The sequence below is a fragment of the Larimichthys crocea genome, chromosome XV (assembly GCF_000972845.2).
Source record: "Larimichthys crocea isolate SSNF chromosome XV, L_crocea_2.0, whole genome shotgun sequence".
In the NCBI taxonomy this organism is placed as follows: Eukaryota; Metazoa; Chordata; class Actinopteri; family Sciaenidae; genus Larimichthys; species Larimichthys crocea.
This window is the reverse complement of record NC_040025.1, coordinates 2,999,785-3,021,095: the sequence shown is the minus strand read 5'-3', so window position 1 is coordinate 3,021,095 and position 21,311 is coordinate 2,999,785. Positions and strand designations below refer to the sequence as shown.

The 21,311-nt window shown below is 40.6% G+C and overlaps 1 protein-coding gene across 2 annotated transcripts in view; it reads left to right on the top strand.

Annotated features, from left to right (window-relative positions):
* The first annotated feature begins 746 nt into the window (after positions 1 to 746).
* The window catches only part of ctnnbl1 (catenin, beta like 1), an 86,740-nt gene continuing 66,175 nt past the window's right edge, over positions 747 to 21,311 (top strand). For both annotated transcript variants that reach the window (XR_003463832.1, XM_027288551.1), the window contains exons 1-8: positions 747 to 922; positions 2,405 to 2,641; positions 4,218 to 4,324; positions 4,602 to 4,741; positions 5,419 to 5,516; positions 7,992 to 8,085; positions 10,859 to 10,950; positions 11,805 to 11,877. Coding sequence is in view for 1 of the 2 variants with exons in the window: in XM_027288551.1 (XP_027144352.1) it covers positions 893 to 922; positions 2,405 to 2,641; positions 4,218 to 4,324; positions 4,602 to 4,741; positions 5,419 to 5,516; positions 7,992 to 8,085; positions 10,859 to 10,950; positions 11,805 to 11,877 (871 nt within the window). In the remaining variant the exon portion in view is untranslated. The remainder of the gene's footprint in view (positions 923 to 2,404; positions 2,642 to 4,217; positions 4,325 to 4,601; positions 4,742 to 5,418; positions 5,517 to 7,991; positions 8,086 to 10,858; positions 10,951 to 11,804; positions 11,878 to 21,311) is intronic.

The following is a 21,311-nucleotide window of genomic DNA, read 5'->3' as shown; positions in this document are numbered from 1 at the left end:
TTACCTCAAAAAAAAAAAAAAACACACTCAATCAGCAACTCTTTCACACATTGTCCATAAACCTCACAAAAGTGATATTAATTGCATTCTCTAATTATATTACATTGTAAATTTATTAATTTTCCTCGAACAAACCCTTAGGCTTACAAGTCTATAAACATCCTTTCAAACAATATACTTGTGAGCACATATGTCACAAATACTGTAGTATGAATAACTTCAACACTATGTGGATTCCTCTGTCCTGCCTGTTTGTCCTGCTTTTTGATTTAAACATATTTCAGGATTAGTCACTCAGATTTGCAAATCAAAAGCGAGTTTATATATGTACAACAATCTACCGCTGTTTTTTTTTTCCTTCCAGCTTTAAAGAAATAACATAAAGGTCCAGTGTGTAGAATTTAGTTGCATCTAGTGGACTAATTACTGCATTGCAATCTCCTCACATCACCCTCACCTTCTTAGTGTTCCTAGGAGAAACTTTAAAGACCCGGTTTAGTCACAATTTAGTTTGTCTGTTCTGGGCTACTGTAGAAACATGGTGTTTCAACATGGCGGCCTCCATAAAAGAGGACCTGCTCCCACATAAAAGGAAATAAAAAAATAAAAAAAAGATTTTTAAGATCTTAAAGATTCTTATTTAAAGGTGATTATACATGCACGAAAACATAGTTATGATTATTATATCCCCATGTTTGCTTTACACACTGCACCTTTAACGGTTTACCAGCCGAACTTTACGACAGTGTCTTGCCACGACAGTGAGCGAAGCATTTTGCGGCAAGCATGTGTACGTCGGGAGCTTGTTGTTAGCTGAAGTTTGCGCTCGTGTTTGTTTCCTGAACCTCAACAAAACATTTTGACATTTCTGTTTTTTATTCAACCCGGAGACATGGATGTTGGAGAGCTCCTGAACTATCAGGTGATTCGTTTTATTCCGCTTTTATTCTGCTCTGGAGCTGAGAGCTCATTCATTCATTCATTCATTCATTCGTTAGCATTGCTTAGCAGGCACTAAAGGACGTTAGTTAACTACAAACACACTTGAAGTTCAGTCTCGGTGTTTACAGTTTTGTGTCTGCTCAGGCTCGTTAGGAAGTGAAACACCAGCGAAATGCTTCAAATCAGCGAACTGTAGCTCTGGTAAACAACGCTAGCTGAACAGGTTGCTATGTGGCTGCAGCGAAAGAAAAGACACACTGACACACTGACACACTGAAGCTAGTTTCACACACACTTAAATAACACTAACATGTGTGCACTGGTTCAATGTTTTGACAAAGACAGCCGGTTCAGCTCCGCGTCCTGTGTCGTACGCAGGTGGTCAATGCGAAATCTCGTAATTTATGCAGTTTTGTTTCTTTCACTAAACGTACACACGCAGAAAGAAATGTGTTTTACAACAGCTGAGTATACGTGTGAAAGTTCTGCACATGACTGACCCTCTAAATAACTTTATTTCAGGGAAATCTCACTTTTCTTTTGTCTTAAAGTGGCTGCTGCTTGTGTGAAACAAAAATATGGATCCAAGTGTTTCTTACTGAGTTTCTGTCTACATCAGGGGGAGAGAAACATTTAATCTTAACACCGATTTAAAAAAATGTTACTGCAATCTGTGCTCCTAGAGGCCATAGGAATGGTTTTTATTTCATTGTCTGGCTTCTCATAGCTTTATTTGTTTGTACCTGAAGATACTTAGATAGATAGATAGATAGATAGATAGATAGATACCTCTGTACAATGTATTTTATTTTATCGTATTTACTATTGCTTTTTTGATATTTTATTATGTATAGTTTGCTTTATATATATATTTTTTTTTATTTTTTGTTGTCACTTGTCACTTTGTGTAATGCTGCTGCTGCACTATAATTTCCCAGCTTGGGATAAATAAAGTCTATCTATCTATCTATCTATCTATCTATCTATCTATCTATCTATCTATCTATCTACTTGATGCATTTTTTCTTTCACTGTTTACCCCGTTTGGACTTTGGACAGACTTTAAATATGCCTCCATTGTGCTAATTATATCAGCTGCGGGAGCTGCAAGTGCATCCTGCAGATTTACGTAGTGCGTCACAATCATTTCATGAGTTTTTGAAGTCCCACACCTTATGTAAGTGAGGGTTATTGGCTGAGAATGTTTTTGTTTTGTTTTTTTCGAACCTATGGCTCATGGACCCCTCTGGGGGTCCGGGGATCCCAGTTTGAGACTGTGGGTCTACAGAACAATGCATTTCTTACTAATCTTCTCTTATGCGTGAAATGTTAGAATATATTTCTATTTTTTAATTCCACACCACTTTATATGAGCTACACTTCAGTCATTTCAGTTCCTCACAACAGACCAAATGTCCGTGCACATCATCATCACGTTTCTCCATGTCCTTTCATCTAACAGCCTGATAGAGGAGCAAAGCGTCCCCGGGACGAGGATGGAGGAGCAGCAGCGGGAGGAGGAGACGAGGATTCCAGAGGAGGGAAGCAGCATAAAGGGATCGGTGCCAGGGAGTTGGCCAGATACCGGGAAGCTGCAGGGATTGAAGTAGGGGGTGAAATGGGTGAGGCTGATGAGCTGACTGGTGACAAGAAGAAGATCCTGGAGAAACTGATGGACCAGGATGAAGAAGAACCTGAGGTATGCACAGTGATTTATATGATTATTACAGAATTGTTGTTGTTGTTTTTTTTGTGTGTCATGTTTCAATATTCAAAACTGATACTTGAAGCTTTTATTTGAAAATGTTCATAGCTGTAAACACTGAAGTGTTACAGGAGTTACTGTCAACACAAAAAAATAAACACACACACATTTACTCAGATTATGTCTCGCACAGACACTTATTGCTGTCTCTCGTACTATTATAACTCATGCATTTGCGGGTGTTGTTGCTCTTATTTATTTGTTGATTTTGTCTGGGCTGCTTTTTTAGCACCATGACAAAGTCATACCAGAGCTTTTAGGCTGAACTCATCACCCATCATGCACATCAATCACTCCTGTGAGAACAAATGTGAGCTCAGTGTGGTGCGCTTAAAGTTGTAAAGGAGGAGAATCATGTATTTGCAGGGCAGAGATGGCAAATGTGTTGCTCTCTCACTTGTCTTCATAGTAGTAGTTGTTATGACATTTTTTTCCCTTGTTACACGAGGTCACGTGTGAGCTTTGAGGTCCTCGGCAGTATTAGTTGCTTGTCTTTGGTTGAGAACAGTGGGTGCCAGTCTGTCTCAACACTGCGGTGGCCAGGGTCGAAGAGAGCAATTGCTGCCTTCCTAGATATAATAGATAGTTTGCTGTTGATGTTCCAATCTGCGTAAACATGACATCTGTGTCTCCAGACTAGAATATGCTGACAATAACACCTGCATAGGTAAAGACATTCTCTTTGGTTAAAGTCAGGCACTTCTGATGTACTCTGATAGTGTCTCTAATTCTCCTTTGCCAAACGTCAATAAATAATACAGCATAAGACATCAGAGGCTCCTGAACACTTTCTTCCCTCCTGACCTCATCATTGACCTTTGACTTCAGCAATTTCTCCACAACAGTAGTCATGTTTCTCTTGTTAATATCATATATCTGTACACTGTAACAATCTGCATAGGTAGTTAATAACAGAAGCTTATCCCAGCATGGCTCACATTTAGATTTGACGTCTGACCTTTCTCCACAGAATGTCTTTTTTTCCCCCTTTTTTTGTGTGTGTGTGTCTGTTTTGCTGTCGTAGGTGTTTACACACCATCTATCTAATCTTGCAGTATTTTAAAATGTTTTAGCTCATATCATCTCATATGATGTAATGCCTTTAGAAACCTCTACATCTATTATTATAGTCTTATTATCGAACACTGCAGCCTTTTTTAAATAATCACCGTGTCAAGAGCTACTCAGATCAAAGCACTCCACTCTGTTCCATGTCAGACAGTTTTATTTTTCTAACCTGTCATTATCTGTCTGACACTTAATAGGCTTTTAAGCCAGCAGGGGGTCTGACATATTGGCCCTCCAGTGAAATATACTTACATTTCACCTAACTGTAGAAACTTCTGGCTGCTCTGCTGCACTCACGTAATTGAGGCGATCCCAGTCTTTCTTTATTGCAGCGTCTGTCTGTCTGTCTGTCTGTCTGTCTGTCTGTCTGTCTCTCTCTCTGCGTTCCATCCTTTTTTAACCTGTTCCTCCCTTCTCTGTCCCTGATGTACCAATCAAACAGGCAGAACCAGTGGACGAGAGTTCAGTGAAGAAAATGATCCTGACCTTTGAGAAAAGGTCGTACAAAAATCAGGAGCTGAGGATTAAGTTTCCGGACAACCCAGAGAAGTAAGCTCAGCTGAAAAAAAACACAATGTCTTGACTCACTGTATGTAAAATAAGCCACATTTCTATGTGAACTTACCAAAGCCTATTACATTTCCCTTCAGTTGCTTACACATTATACTTTGTGTGTGTGTGAAATGTGTTAAAAAGACAGTGTAGCACTTGAGTTCACGGCAGGATGTCTTTATTCCTAATGACTGAATTCCTCTACTGTGCTTTGAAATGAATGTAACAAAATACTAACATGCTAACCAAAAGTTCTTGCTCCTTTTTAAACCAGGTTCATGGAGTCGGAGTTGGATCTGAATGACATTATCCAGGAAATGCACGTGATCGCCACAATGCCAGACCTCTACCACCTGCTGGTGGAGCTTAATTCTGTCCACTCATTGCTGGGCCTCCTCAGTCATGAAAACACTGATATCCTTTCACATATAGTTTGTTTCAGACTCTTGACTCTGTCCATTTTGATTCATCCTGTAAGTCGGTCTTTAAGTCTGGTGATATTCTTTTTAAAACCAACAAAGAATACAAAGTATTGCTCGTGTAGCCAAAGTCTGATATAGCTTGTTCCTCTGTGTCATAGAGCTCCAGAAACTATTTAAAACACATCAGTGATTCACACGTTGCACTGGGTGACATGTTCCTGAGCACGCTAGTTCATTTTGAGTCAATCACACCCTGTGAATCATAGATGAAAATAGCACCCAGCAAATACATTTTTCCCTCCAGGCTCAGAAACATTTCCAAAAAACTACAGTGCCCATGATTTTTCTGAAATTACTGAACCCATTTTTAAAAATGGGGGGTGAGGGTGGAGAAAGAAATGAGCTTACCAAAACTCTGTAGCCCACTCCTCATCTCCACGTGAGGCCTGAGCCTCCAGGCTGTGTTTGCTGTTACTCTCACGACACACCTGAATTTCTCACAGAGCTGTCAGTGCTTGATTTGCATTGTGGACAACGTAGGTGTCAGGTAAGAAGAATACTGCTCTGATTTTAACTGTCCATCATCAGTCTGGCAGTGTTATAGGAGTGCAGTGCTCAGTCACTGGTGTAGTCTTCTAACACAAGCTTATTGTCCTCAACCTGAGCCACATGTTGCCATAGCAGTGGTGGACCTGCTGCAGGAGCTGACAGATATCGACACACTCCACGAGAGTGAGGAGGGTGCCGAGGTACTCATAGACGCTCTGGTGAGTTCAGGACTTGTTTATATTGATGAGGCGGCGTTTTGTGGAGTCAATACCTAGGTTTCTGGGATCTGGCATCCAAACCAGGCTGGCAGCATTGATTAACTGTAAAAGAAAGACTTGGGTCAGCTCTCATTTATATGCAGACATTTAGAGTTTGTCTGGACTACAAACTATTGCCATGACACTGCCTCTGACCAGTGTCTATGTACATTTTATATATATTTATTGATACTACTAATATACAATGATTTTTTTTCACCTGCAGAAGAAGTTAATAGCTGAATCGAGCATCTCACATCGTGCAAATAGTTTTTATAGGTGGTTAAATCATTCAACTTTTGACACGTACTCTAATTTAACTGCGACACAAATGTGTAACTACTTTGTGCTTTCTGTCATGATTAACTGTATCACAAATTTCGAAATAATTAACTTGTTTATGTTCCTTTTGGATACATGTCAGTGTGAGCTGCCATGGCAATTAAACACATTTATAATTTAATTTATGAAGTAACAGGAAACCTGAAGTGTAATGTCAACCATATAATTATAGCATCTCCTCTATAAAGCTTTTCATCGTCACCCTCCAGCTGTGTCTATTGGCATCACTTCTACGTGCAACATCCCCCACGTCTGGCCCTCTTTTTGTCGTTGAGCCTGTCGTGCCGTGAAGCCGGGAGGATTTTTGATGCCCCATTATGTGTGCTGACATTTAGAGCGACACAGGCAAAGGTCAAACTACAATAATGTGCTGATATACCTATAATAGAGGAAAGGAGCATGCGCCCCTGCTCATTCACAGCCTGCCACTATGACACTTCATGAAAGAAGGCTACATCCCTGTGGCTTTCATCAGGGATATTGGTCGTTTTCCCACTACAATGTATGACCCACTTTGTCTGACGTCTCAGTCGGACTACACATTTTTACTGTAATGAATTTAGGCATAAAATATGTTCAGTGAAAGAGACATTACTTTGAGAAAGATGTATATGAAATTGAAATATGTAGCCAATAACAAATTCTTCAGGCCTGGCAGAGCGTTTTTAGAGAAAATTAGACCTTTTAGCGGAGCACTTATTAATAGGTTAGAGCTGCAACGATTTGCTGTCAACTGTTAAATTATTCTCCAACTATTTTCAGAATTGTTTGATTCTTTTTTTTTTGTTTTTTTAAAGAAAAAATCTGTGATTTCAGCTTCTCAAATGTGAATAGTTTCTGGTTTCTTTAGTCCTGTATGACGGTAAACTGCATATGGACAAAACAACACGTTAAGGGATGTTACAGTGGGCTTTGGAAAATGTTGGAAATGTCAGTGACCATTTTTATAGACCAAACAACTCGATTTATAGAGAAAACGGTCGTCAGATTAATTGATGATGAAGATAGTTGTTAGTTGCAGCTCTAGTGTAGTGTCGGTAATCGCCTTCAGACGACAGCACTTTTCTGTTTGTCATGGTTAACAAAAGTTTGAAGTGCTCCCCAGTGCCACAAACGCACCCACACACAGATCTGTTGTTGGATTGTTTTAACCTATCGGTGCTTGAGGATGCAAACAAACCTCCCTGTCCTTAGTTCAACAGAGCATCTGACATTGTCATGTTCCTTTTCCTTGTTAGCGTAGTATATTGTCTTTTAAAACAGTGTTTGATTTTTCCACTAAAATAGCTGAATAATGTCTTAAAAACAACTGGACAAATGTCAAAGACCCTTGACAGAAACACTAGTGTGTGCGTTTGTGTGTGAACTGTGATGGCGATAGCGGACAGTGCTCTCATGATAAAGGCATTATATACTTTAAATTCAGTCCATTTCCGACGCAATAGAGCGCCCATGAGCCATGCGCTTCTTCACAGCTACTTCCAGGGAAAACAGTTTCAGGGCAGCAAGGGTTTGTTGAATCCATTTGTCTCCTCTCTCTTTGCTGTAACGGTTCCAGCTCCTCTGTCCTCGTTGCCAGAAGGCCAGGTGGTATCCTTGATAAGATGAATCAAAATGATCCACGACGGTCTCTGGTGGCTCATAAATCTGTGTCGACTGTCCGTCTTCTTTCATCTGTAATAGTACTTTTATCCAGCCCTCCCCCCCCTCCTGCGAGCTCTGTTTGGTTATGAGTCTCCAATCTTGACTTGACTGATAACACTTGGGACGTGTTCAGTGAAGCTTCTTCTGAAGTTTCTTCTGCCAGAACTGAGGCTTAAAAGTGAAGATTCACACCGTCATCCCCGCTGCTGCATTTGTCCTGTTTGCGAAAAGATTTTTTTTCTGAAACATCAAATCATGTTGCAGCCTACAAAAATAAGGATTTAGTTGACAGACTTCCAACGAGCTGGAACAAGTTAAAAGTTGTCAGAAAAGTGTTATAGAAATGATCAATTTGTTTCATTTCTCAACTAAAAATCCAAGTTAAAGTAAGTATTACATTTTGTTTTATGTGATAGAACTTTAACTTCATCTCTCTGTCTGTGTCTCTAGTTGGAAGGCCAGGTGGTGGCCTTGCTGGTGCAGAATATGGAGCGGCTGGATGAGCAGGTGAAGGAGGAGGCCGACGGCATCTATAACACACTGGGTAAGGAGAATGAACACCGCATTCAGACAGGATCAGGCACTGCGGAGAATCTCTGCAGGGTCAGAAATAACTTCCACGATTAACCAGCTTTATTGTGGCCGGCACTAGCTCACTCTAACTCACTGTCTGTCTCTCGACCAAACCATCAAACACACAGACCAAAGAAAACTACACTTGCAGTGTACGTTGTGAGCCAGACACAGATTTAGTAGCTGGGTACATGAAATAAACAAAGCCAGAACACAAAAGGTAGAGTATCAGAGTTTAGTCCATGAATCCACCTGGATAGTCTCAGCTTCAGAGACATTTCTGGCTGTCTGTGGAGGGTTCGCATGATCCGATGGTCTGATCAGCAGAGCGTGACATCTGGCTGTGTTTTTCCAAAAGTTGGATCCGGCTCAACTTCTCAAGTTGCTGCGTTTTTTTGTTTTTGTTTGTTTTTTTGGTGGACACTTCTGTGGCCTGCACCACTGCAGCCAAACTCAAATGAATGGAAAAAACCTGTGTTTTCGCTGCAGCGCCTGATCCTGTCTGAATGCGGCCAAACAATGCAGCTTCAGACTTGTTTATCACTGGCATTCTGTACAAATGATAATACCAAGTCCGCCATCGTGAATATAATAAAAGTAACATGACCAGTCTTTACCAGCGCTCTGCAGGAGAACAGATTTGAATTAGTTGGTGAATAGCAGTTAATGTTTGTCAGACTGCTGTGGAACAAAGTGTCTCGTTTTCTTCCAGCTCGTTACGTTGGAGCTAAAATGGAGCGATGAGCTGAAATGCAGATGCCAGTTGATCTCGAGCAGCAGATGTTAACCAACACACTCCGACATGTTCGCTGTATCTCGTGTAGAGAGAAAGTTAAAAGACAAATCAGCAGAAACACATAAAGTCTGTGGACAAATCAGGCCCTACATACGTCTTATCAACAAAGAAGCTGCGAGCAGCATAATAACTGAAGAAAAACTGGAAGATGCGTTCAGCTGCACAGCTTTGCGTGTCTATTTATGTTCAAAACGTGTGGGACAAATATCTGGGACAGATTTTACTGCACACAGACTCTCTACGGGTCTGTAAAAAAAAAATAACACGACAGCTCGATAACATCTAAATATTCAGATCGCTCTCGTCTTGTTTTGGGACTGAAACATGACGAGTTCTTCCAGAGGGATGTATTCCTCTTTAAGGTGTGTATGAGCCAGTGTTTGAGCTTTGGGCAGTACGGTGACAGGAAGTCCTCCTGGACCTAACATTACACTGAGCGCCTAGACTAACTTTATTTGTATTCTGTTATCCCCCTGCTGCCAATTGTCCTTCACTGAAACGGCATCATTGACTCATTTAAATGTTTTGAAAGAGAGGAAACACTTTTAAAACTCCATGCAGAGATTTTTCTTTCTTTTTCTTTTTTCATCCGAGGTGTTCTCGAGGTCAGCCATACAACTGAGTCAGAATGTTTGTGGGATAGATTTAACAGCACTAAATGTAGACACGCGCTAAGAGAGGGGCATGGGCCAGCTGATAGTTTGAGAAGTCATGGTCTCTGTATTTAGCCTCACATGAATTGGACTTTTCTGCCTCTCAGCTCTTTTTGCGTTGAATCAGACTACTGAGATGCTTTCTGTTTTTTTTTTCTTCAGTTTTTTTCTTTCTCTTTGTTGCCAGATTGAGGCCGAGTGTCAGGAGGTCTGTTTAGGTGTGTGTATTTGGCTCTGTGTGCAAGTGTGTGTTATATCGAGGGAGCGGTGCTTGTGCGTCTTCTATTCAAGTTTGTGGGTGTGTATGTGTGTGCATGTGTGTGTGTGTTATCAAGGGAGCTCTCCAAGCTTGAATAAGCCTTTTGTCTGCCTTGGCCGCTCTCTGCTCTGAGCCTGCTGTCCTCCAGGATGCTGTCTGTCTGCTCTGTTTGAATCACTGATAAAGGCCCTTCCTCTGTCTCCCTCAGCACCCCTTCCGCTCCATCACCTCCTCTATTTCTTTCTTTGAGTATTTCTCTATCATCTGCCGGCTCTTTCTCCAGATGTCGGCGTATTTTTTTTTTCTTTTTCTTTTTCTTTTTTTTATCGCATGTTTGTTATGCTATCGTTTCCTCACTCTTCGTCTCACTCCGTCAGCTTTTCTCATTTTTGACTTCTCTTCCAATCCTCTTTCCTCCCATCTGCTTTCCCTCTCCCCCCAGTTTTTTTGCCTCTCCTCAATCCCCTTAGTTTTCCTCTTCTCCCTCCTTTCGTCACCTCCCCATAATCTCCCTTTCTCTCTCTCTCTCTCTGTCCCCTTCTGCGACAGTCTGCTGTGATAGAGATATCATGTGGCAGAAGCAGCTTTGATAATATTAGAAGTAGCTGGGACAGAACCCTCTAAAAAAAGACCACTGTTGTATTTCACACTTCTTCTTCTCCAAAGTGTCTTTGATTAAAGACTATATATTAAAGTGCTAGTGAGTCAGACACACCAGCAAGCAGTCATTTTACTCTCGCCTCTAAATCACTTAGTGTGTTAATCTAAAAGCTGAAAGTTCCACAACACAAATATCCCCAGATTTTACTCTTCTATCTAGTCGCCTGTGTTTGAGAAGCGTTTCAGTGACAGCTTTAGACAAATATAGTCTGACACCGACAGTAACCAGTAGACTGTGACTTATTTGTATGGACGCACAAAGCCAAGGTTTTCTGTCCACTGAGTTTTTTTTTAGTCACTTGCTCAAGGAATCTTTGACACCAAACTTGAAAGCTGAATTTCAAATTTTTTTAGATATTGCTATTCTCTTCCTCAGCTATCATAGAAAATATGGCAGAGTTCAGACCGGGCCTGTGCACCGAGGCAGCGCAGCAGGGGCTCATGCAGTGGCTGCTCAAGAGAATCAAGGTAAGAGTGACCTGGCAGAGCATCACTGAGCTGCTGCGATCAGTCAGTCAAAAGAGAATGACTCAGCAACTTTTTGTAATTTATCATAGGAGTACAAAATCTAATTAATTCTCTTGTTTAAGTTTTTCAAAAAATAATTTCCAGTTGACAGTTTGCTGCTTTTTGTTGTCTTAATATTATACAGATTTGAATATTTAAAATTTTTGTGGCTTTTGGCCAAACATTTCATGACATCACCTATGAATTAAGGACATTTTGATTCATGCACCAAACAATTAATCAGGAACATAATCCCTAGATTAATTGATTACGAAAATAAGTAAGTAAGTAAATGCATAAACAAGTATTAAGTTAAAAAAAGGGTCAAGTTTAGGATGACATATTGACATTTTCCTGTAGACATGTATTGTATTGTACTACAGGCAGGATATTTTCCAGTTTAAACACAAACTTTATTGTCATTACTGATATATCTGTGACTAATGTTGATAAAATGGGCCAGTCCAAAAATATCGGTCCGATCTAGTTATAGAGACTGAAATGTGTGAAAAATGTTCATATGATACCCATAAGCTGAAATAAATTTGTTTGCAGTTGAAGTAGTTTTACTTGTTATAAAAAAAAAGCTTGTGTGCATCTAAAGAAAAATGATGCAGACCAGTTGATCCGGAAAAGACTTGAAGTTGCCGTTTCTGTAAACCATTTCCAAAAATAACTTACTTTGCAGAATCTCTGCTTCCAGTTAAAAAAACGACAAATGCTTGGAGATTTTCTAATACTCTGCAGTCTGGAGAACAGAGTTTCCCAGGATGAGTGGTTAATTTTAAATTGGTCTCTCTCCTCTCTCCTCTCAGGCAAAGATGCCGTTTGATGCTAACAAGCTGTACTGCAGTGAAATCCTGGCCATCCTGCTGCAAAACAACGACAGTAAGTGTGTGTCAGTAAATGGTTTATGTCTTCTTAATGATGATAATTTATCATCCACATTTCTGTCACCTCTCTGCTCTCTCCAGCAGACATTAGATGCACTGTCCCCTTTTTCCTTTCCTTTCATACTTTGTCTTCATTCGTTTGTGGTTTTCTCCTTTCTGTGTCTTTTCATCCATTTTTTTCCTACCAGTCTTGTATTATTCCCCTTCTTCTTATTCTCCTTCAACCTTACTTCTGTCCCTCCTTCCTTTGTGTGTCCTATCAGTCTCTCTTTCTATCACCACTCCTGGCACTGTCTCATTTACTCATGTCGTCTTTTTTCTCAGTGACTCTCTGATTTAATGCTTCAGTCTATGTTTCCATTTGTCTCCTTTCCCATCTTTCCGTTCCTCTTCCTCTCACTCCTGCCTCTCTTCCTTTCTTCATCCCTGCTTGTCTACCTGCTGCCTTCTCCACCTTTTTTCCTCCCTCACCAAAACCCTGTAAAGCCTCAGATAGCCACAGGACTATCAGGTCCTCGAACAGGTTCTCATTAATGGTACTATAGAAGAATTATCCTATCTTTATTCAAGAGCATAGATTTTCAGTTTGAAAGCGTGATTTCTCCTTCTCGTGCTCAGATTTATTCTCCTCGTGCTCACATTTTGTGCTTGCACTCAGATTTCTGCTGCTTTCTTTTAAAATGTGTGCTTGGACCCAAAAATCACATACTTGTGCTCACATTTCTTCTTCTTGGACACAAACATTTCGCTCGCGCTCAAATATGTCCTGTGCGTGCTCAGATCTAAATTCTATGCCCTTAGATCTAAAGTCTGCACGCTCAGATCTAATGTGCTCACACTCAGAACAAGCACGTCCTCTCAGGTTGAGGGGTCTGCTCAGACTAAATGGTCCCTCCCTGCGCTCCCTGCATGTGTTTCACCAGCCAATAGGGAGACAGCTGGAGTGTGGACCAATCTTGGGTGTGTTCCTTCGCCCTTTTTGAGCGCTCCGTAGGGGCGGGTATAAGGTCTGTTTGTAAAACTGCCTCTCTCTTAAAATACACCAATTAATATATTCGCACCTATAAGACGCCAGCTTATTTATGTATAATTAATCTTAAATAATCCTAAAAAGAGTTATCGTAGTTTAGACTTTTTCTAATTTATATAGCAGGATATATTTTATATACTATAAATACTCTTAGCAGTAAGCAGTGTTATGACAGTTGAGCGGTTAAGTATGTTGCTATCCTTGCATTTTCGGGTTCGCATCCCGGCTGCCGCACCTGCTGCATGTCATATTATGATTTAAATTTAAATTAATAAATTACTGTTACAGTAATATTTAATGTTACAAGCCATATTGATATTCATTGGAGATCGTATTTCATTTTAACTCGTTCTCCTCTTCGTCACCTGTGCTGCTTCCATAACATCCCCTCCTGCCCTTCAAATCCGAAAGAAAACTGATCAAAGGATGTTATTTTTTTTACATAAATAATATTTCCTATTAAAACACTGTCATGTCTGAGTAGAAAAAGCAAATCACACTACTACGAAAAATGACGTGAGTGCTAGTTTGAATGTAATTATCGCTTCCTGCTGTCAGATTCGACTAAAACACTCTGATGGGTAAAAATACTTGCTGCTGTGAATGAGAAGAGGATCTCATCCCTCCTAATTAAGACCCTGTAGATTCACCATATTTTCCAAATTTCCAAAGAAACGGTTAGTTTGAACGCTAACTGCCAGAGAGAGTAGCAAATGCAAAGCACAAAATATTGTTGTCTGCTGTGCCACTTCCTGATGTCAATTTTAAGGATTTCTGGCTCTCACAGGCATTTTGGGCCGGCTATGAAGCAGAGTTGTATATAACCTAAAAAAAAAAAAAAAAAGACCGAATACTTGTGTAGAATATATTTTTTCAGTGCCTCATTTTTCCTCATTTTCTCTCCCAGGAGGTCCTCGTGGCCAATGTGTTCGTCAGTGTTTACACTCATCGTGTGCCTTGTAGTGCTCCTGTCACCCCCTCCATCTCTCACCTATCCACTTAAACCCTTTTTTGTCAGCCTTTTCTGTCCTCCCCCCCGCCTTAAATGTTTTTTTTTTTCTTTCTTCAATTAACTCCCTATTGTCCTGTTGCTCCATTTTTATCTCTTCTCCCTCTTTATTTCCTGTTCCCCCACAGATACCAGAGAACTATTGGGAGAGATGGATGGCATTGATGTGTTACTGCAGAAACTCTCTGTAAGATTTTGCTTTGATCTCAGTTTTCAGTTCGTCCTACCTTTCTAATTACCGTCATCGGTTCGAGCCTGGCAGGGGAAAGTGCAGTGATTTCCAAACATGAACATCTGTGTATACTGTGTGTTGGGGCTCTAACCGCGGTGGGTGCACTCAGGTGCACAGCCTTACTATAACCCTGCCCGTCGCTCATTCACAGATGAATATTCAGGCTGTTCGTGAGCTCACTGGTGACACCAATTATGTTTTATAACCCACCAAATTAGTTGTTAAGTTTGTCCTGACCAACTTTTGGTTGTGGCTTTGGCCATTTTTCCACCCTGTCCTTTCTGTCTCTTAATTATACCACAAACCGGCTAATATTTCAGTCATGGTAGTCTTATTCCCTCTCATCATTTAAAGCAGCTTTTATTGGCCACATCCCAAACCACTCTAATAAACCGTGTCTGAAGCTGTTGCTGTGTTTGAAGCAACAATCCTGCTCTCCTCAGCGCGCTCTCTCCTCCCCCGCCTTCCCTCTCAGGTGTTCAAACGTCACAACCCGTCACCGCCGAGGAGCAGAGATGAGGAGAACCTCTTCGACGCTCTCTGTTCCTGCCTCATGCTGCCAGCCAATCGAGACCGCTTCCTCAGAGGGGAAGGGCTTCAGCAATGAATCTCATGCTCAGGTGAGGCTGCAGTATATTATGAGAAAGGCCGGCAGTGAAACTCACTCTAGGGCTAATTTGATGGACTAATGAATTGAACACAACTGAACATGCAAATACACATTCGACATATATCCAGATGGAAAACATCCTGATGTATTTCCTGCTCGCAAATGAACCTTAACCTCAGGTATGATCGTTTACCCACCACCAACTGTGATCACAGAATGGGTACACTTGCTGCCCATGCACCGAAGTGTGCACATGCATCCTTGTACTACAAGGTAGCAAGATACAAATAAAAGAGGGAGACGAAATGCCGGGTACAGGTAATGCTCTTTTGCAGCACAGCCAGCTTCTGTATGTTTTGTCTGACAGTTTTAATGTCTCAAGTGTAATCTGCAAAGTAGAAAGTAACAAAAATAAAGAGAGAACATTAAATATGGAGAAGATGTGTGCTGACTGTTGCTTTATTTGATGGACAGCTACTATTGTTTTGACAGTCACTCATTACGTCTCCTCTTTGTTCATAACTGTAACAGTTTTTGTTTAACCACATCTTTGGTGGACACATTTCCTGATCGCAGGCTATTATTACATTAATGAATTGCTGCTCATAATTGTTGATGCTAAATGCATCAAAGAAAACACAATATCAATCCTTGTTAGAGGTCAAATATAGAGACAATGGCAGACTGTTTTGTTAATATTTGAAAAGCCTTTTATTTTATTTTTGTTATGAAAATCTTGAGGGAGGGGGGAACTGTGGGAGAGAACTTTCTTCATAATGTGTGTGTTTTTTTTTTTAAAGTCTGTTGTGAGCTTGAGGGAAGCGTTGACAACAGAAACATAGAAGCTGCCAAGCAGCAGCCTTTGTGTTGCCAACAGCTTTCAGATTTCAACAAAACTACAAAACTATGTACACCTTGTAATGGATTATGTAACTTCAGAGGGCGCATCAGGTGATTGGTTGAAGCAGGGCATGTTTGCTACGAAGCACTGATCAAGTTTGAAAGATGTTACAGCTCTTTGACAAATGAAGTGATTTGCCAAGTTAGAGATACAAGCAAATATTTGTTGGCAGCTTGCACTTAATTCTGTATAATCCGTGTCATTTAAGAGGTTTTGCCTTTGCAAAACTCCTCACACAGTTTCCAGACACACAGTACATGTATACATGTTCCCAGTTTAATATTAACTAACTGAAAAGTTACAGAAAGGTGAAATTAAAAACAAATGGACAGCAAGTGCCTCAGTGCTATAAAATATATTCTTTAAAAGAGAAACACAGTGTTGAGTCCGGCACAAACATCTCTTGATGTCCAGTATGGCCCTCACAGCTCTGTTCAAAGCCTTATCTTCCAGTGCTTTCTGTACGGTGAAAATTTGAACCCTCATAGCATAAACAGGGTGTAGCACCGAACACACCAGTGCGAGACTGTCAGTCCACAATCAATCAACGCTGTGCAGAAGGCAGCAAAGGCAGAGATGTGACGCATAAAAAGACACACGCACCTTATGAAACCATCACACCATCGGCACCCCTGCGCTGATAATCACATCACTGGAGATGTAGATTTAAGACCTGGATCGATATCTCATTATCAGAATGCAAAAACCATTTTCTGTTAAATCATCCATTGGGAAAACGGTGGGGAGAAAAGACAGGCAGAGACAAGACTTTTAGAAATGAACTGTAAATTTGTCAGAATGCAAGAATTACATTTCTGATCCCTTTCATTCAGCAGTATACTTAAAGCGCACAGAGCACAGAACATGAGCTTTGCTTGAAACAAAACTGGTGAGCACAGGTGGATTCATACTTATGAGTCAGACACTGATCCTGCTGCAGATCCCACACACATAATTGTTAAGCCCAGTGTTGGATTTCACCTGTTTGATACCACAACACTAGGTGAGTGGTCTTATATTAACAGGCTATCATCACAGTACATATACCTAATGTATCATTATTACATTCTTTTTTGATACAGAGAGTTTGCCTTTTTACTAATTCTTGAAAATAAGCATATTGCTGTCATTCTGAAGTGATCAATTAAACCTAATAACTCAGTTGCCATGAAATCTTGTGGGAGGAACACAAGCTGAGCAGTGACCAGTGTTCTGCACATTGTGCTGTAACACTTACATGTAACCTTTTTCAGAGGTGGATGTTAGCTAGGGAGTTGCAGTAGAGCTAAATGTCTACGATATTTTCTGTGGCGCAGGAGACAGGAGAGCCAGCGAAGCAGCCATGTGACAGAGGTTGCAGTTCAATACACATGAATTCAATATTACAACAAAGTATATTTTAGGTGTGACATAAAATCCAAAATAATAATAATAATAGAATAATCATTTTATTTAATAGGCCCTTTCTGTCACCCAAGGACACCTTACAATAAATGAGAGTAGACAGCAAATAACAGAAACAAACAAAGAACCATAAAAGATATCAAATCACAGAATACAACAATAAAAACAGGTTAAAATAGGACATGCAATGAATCAGATGGAAAAGGCTATTTTAAACAGTGGGTTTTTAAGTGCAGACTTAATTGTGAGAGTGAGTTGATGTTCCTTATGACGGGGGGGGGAGAGTCCAGAGCTTTAGACGCTCTGCTCCCCATGGTGGTGAGACGGGCAGAGGGGACACTGAATGGAGGAGGAAGATCTGAGGGAGCGAGGGGGAGCGGCAACATGGAGAGATCCAAGAGATATGGGGGTGCAAGGTTATGAATGGCTTTGATTGTGAGCAGAAGGATTTTGTAGTTTTATGCGGGATTTGACTGGGAGCCAGTGGAGCTGTGCAGGACAGGAGTGATGTGGAGTTGCAGTAGTCCAAGTGGAGGTGACAGCTATGAACCAGGATGGCAGTGGTATGAGGAGTAAGGAGGGATGGAGCGGTTGATGTTGCGTAGGTGGAAAAGGCGGACTGGGTGATGTTGTTGATGTGAGACTGAAAAGAGAGTGTGCTGACACCAGACTCTTAACCTGTGGGGAGGGGGAAATGGAGCAATTGTCGATGTTTGTTTGTGCCAAGGAGGAGAACCTCAGTTTTGTCACTGTTCGTTTCAAGTAGATTTAGGTGAACCAGGGTTTTATTTTGTCAAGCAGTCAGTAAGGAGGAGGGCGGGAGGTTGAGGTGGGTTTGCTGGCGAGGTAGAGCTGGGTGTCATCGCGTAGCAGTGGAAATTATGTTTTATATTTGCGGAAGATATTACCAAGGGGGAGGAGAAAATGATGAAGAGGAGGGGCCCCAGGGCTCTGTCTGGGCACACCTGAAGTGAAGAGGAGGGCTGAGATGTGAAACTTTTAAGCTGAATGGAAGAAAGTCTATTGATGAGGGTGGTGTGACAGATGGTGTCAAATGCTGCAGTCAGGTCGAGGAGGATGAGGATGGAGAGTAAACCAGAATCAGCTGCCATGAGGTCGTTTTTAAATTTGTAAATTAAGAAAGAAAGGAAAATCTTCCAAAAGGTCCAAAGATCTGAGCACATTAGGTTTTAAAGGGGCACCGATTTGTTTTACAAAGGTCAAAGTCGGTTTACAGAACACCCTGTCTAAAGCTTCTGTGGCTCTGAAGTCTTTGTTGAGTCTGAGGTTTTTCTTGGATTTGGCTTTCACTTACATTTGCTTGCATCAGAGTTGGAGAATATGAACATTAACAAGTCAGTCAAAGATGTTCTAAACAGAGACGGTATTGAGTCGCATTATGGAAAATATTAGATCCTTTAAAGGTCAGGATATCACAGCCTCTGCTGCTGTGTGATTTAAACAATCTTTTTCATAATTGTCTGTTGTGAGACTCTGAACCTTACAGAAGTTTGTCATCACTTCTTTCATTCTAAGCTTAAACATTATCGGTTCATTAGTTTTCAACGATCGGCTTTTGTTTTCTAACCGAAACACAATGCTAAGAAATAAAAAAATGAGGGAGAGCAACACAACAAAGAAAAAACTGATCTCTACTAACTAAGACACTTTTTCTCCCATTGAGAACTCCATTTCAATTCCAACTAAACCTTGTACCACATACAAATTTCACACCTGGGGTCTTGATGAAAACGGTTCATGGTCAGTATACCCTACTGATTTCATTCAACATCCCATACCTTTTATGGCGATGTTGCTATATATTCTTTATCACCTGAGAATGTCTCGGTCAGCGGCTGAGGCGAGACCATTCTGAGCGACCAGTCTCATCCAGAATTTGAGTTGAATCTAAACCTGCTCCTGTTGTCACGCCAGTGCCCACTAGACATCGACATTTTGGCTGACGAGGGCATAGTTCACGACAGGGATGGTTGAGTTAAGTCAGCTGTCTACCGACTGAATTGCCCAGTTCCCTTCAGAAAGTACACTGTATATCGCTCCCCTCGCCGTCCATCATATAAATGTGTCTGTCTGGCGAGCCAGACTCAACTGCCTGAAATATGTGTCCCTCCTCTGAGATAAACACTGTCATCTGTCATTGGAGGGAATGGAGGAAGTGACACGGTGACAGACAGCTACATTTTCCTGAGTGGAGTGGGTGTGGGGGGGGTTTACGCAGAGTGGAGAAGCGTTGGTCCACCTTATCGTGCCGAAGCTTTGATAATGGAAAACAGACAAATGTCTAGATTACCATTTGTTTGAGTGAATAGGTTTGATTGTTCACTGCGTTGAAAGAACAGGTGTTCCAATAAACATAAGAATTGCTTTATTTTTTTAGATTTTTTTATTTTCCAAAGATTGGGTGACTCACGGTGAGAATAATGTTCTTTGTACTTTAGTTGAAGGGATTTTGCCATAACTCAAATGTGAATTGTGGGTAAGAGAATTTGAGAAGTTTTCTTTGCTTTTGGCGTTTTACAATCTAATTTATTCATTCATCTCATATCCATTATACTGGACTCTGGTGGGGGGGACCATATCAACTGGTACTAATTTAAACTAAATAACAGATTTTGTGATTGGAATTGTGTATTTTGGAGGATTCATTGAAATTAGTGAGCTTGATTTCAATCTCATACATGCATCATTCAAAAATGTTTGGTGTTCTTATCTTGAGCTTTCGACTGGTTCTGTGATGTTTGTTTGTACGATTGTTCCAAATCAGATTCACCAAACTCTCATAACTGCACAAACCTAAACTACGGGTTAGGGATGCAATGATTTTAGATTTTGATGGTTGATTATAGTCTGAGGAAAATCCCAGTTTCCGATTAAACTGCAGTCATTTATTTCCACAACACTACAGATGTATAAAATCCTGTGAGCATTTTTGTTTTTGTTTTCAGAGTTTTCGTTAAAATAAAATTGAGATCTGGTGCAGGTGCCCTTGACAGGATTATATGCTGAGCATACATTTATAAATGCTGTAATGCACCTTTTCCTGTTTTACCATGTGTTTACTGAAAACCCTACTATAAACTCAGCACTACTTTGTTGATTGTAAGTGACCTCTGTGTGATGAGTCTTTACTGTTACAAAACGATACAATTTTAATCACTCATCTTGAGTAGGGTGCATGCTTGTGAGTTTAATTATTGGCACAATCAGCTAGGGCTGCAACTGAAGATTATTTTCATTATCAATTAATCTGTCAATCATTTTCTCAGTGAATAAAATATTGTTTGGTCCACAAAATGTCAGAATACGGTGAAAAACCTTGATCACTATTTCCCAAAAGCCCAGATTGACGTCCTCAAATGTTTGTCCACAACCAAGATGTTCACTTTACTGTCATAAAAGTAAGAAAGCAGAAAATATTCACATTTGGAAGCTGAAATCATGATGATAAATACATTATTAAAATGTTGCTTCATTAAATAGTAGCCAACTACTTCGACCATTCGGTGCAGCTCTGTCATCAAAGCCCGTAAATTCCCATGCAAGGCATTACTTTCATTCACAAAAAGTCCCTGAGAATGGAAAAGAAGTTCACACTGTGAAACTGCTTTAAGCAGATCAAAATCTAACAATGCAGCAGTCTCCGTAGCATTAGGGGAGCTAAACAGTTAGAAAATATTAATACTGCCAGCTGCCAACATGTCTTCAGAACAGCGCTGTCTGTGAGAAAGAGTGAATGGGTTGATTGATTTAAAGCTAGAACTATAAAATATTCTGCTTAGGCAAAATGGTTCGAAACTTCAATGGATGGTGGTCAAGTGGACGTGAAGTCATCACAGGGGGTAACAAACAACTCTGAAAGCTGAATAAAATGACTAAAGCATAGCATTTACCAGTTTACTCAAAACATAAAAGGTGGCAGATATCTTTTACTGTAGACATGCTTTGAAATAACATTATGCACTTCTGACTTCAGCTTTGTTTGCACCCTCTGCTGTAGGGAAAAAAACATCCGGACAAGTGCTCTGAAGGTCCTGGACCATGGGATGATGGACCAGAGGGAGCGGATAACTGCCATAAGTTTGTGGACATCCTGGGCTTGCGAACCACTTCCCACATTCATGAAAACACCTAAGAAGAGAAAACTGGCGCTTCAAGAAGGAGCAGAAGGCAGTCACATTTAGGAAAACGCAAAGATATCTTAGTGAAGTTGCAATCAGCTCCA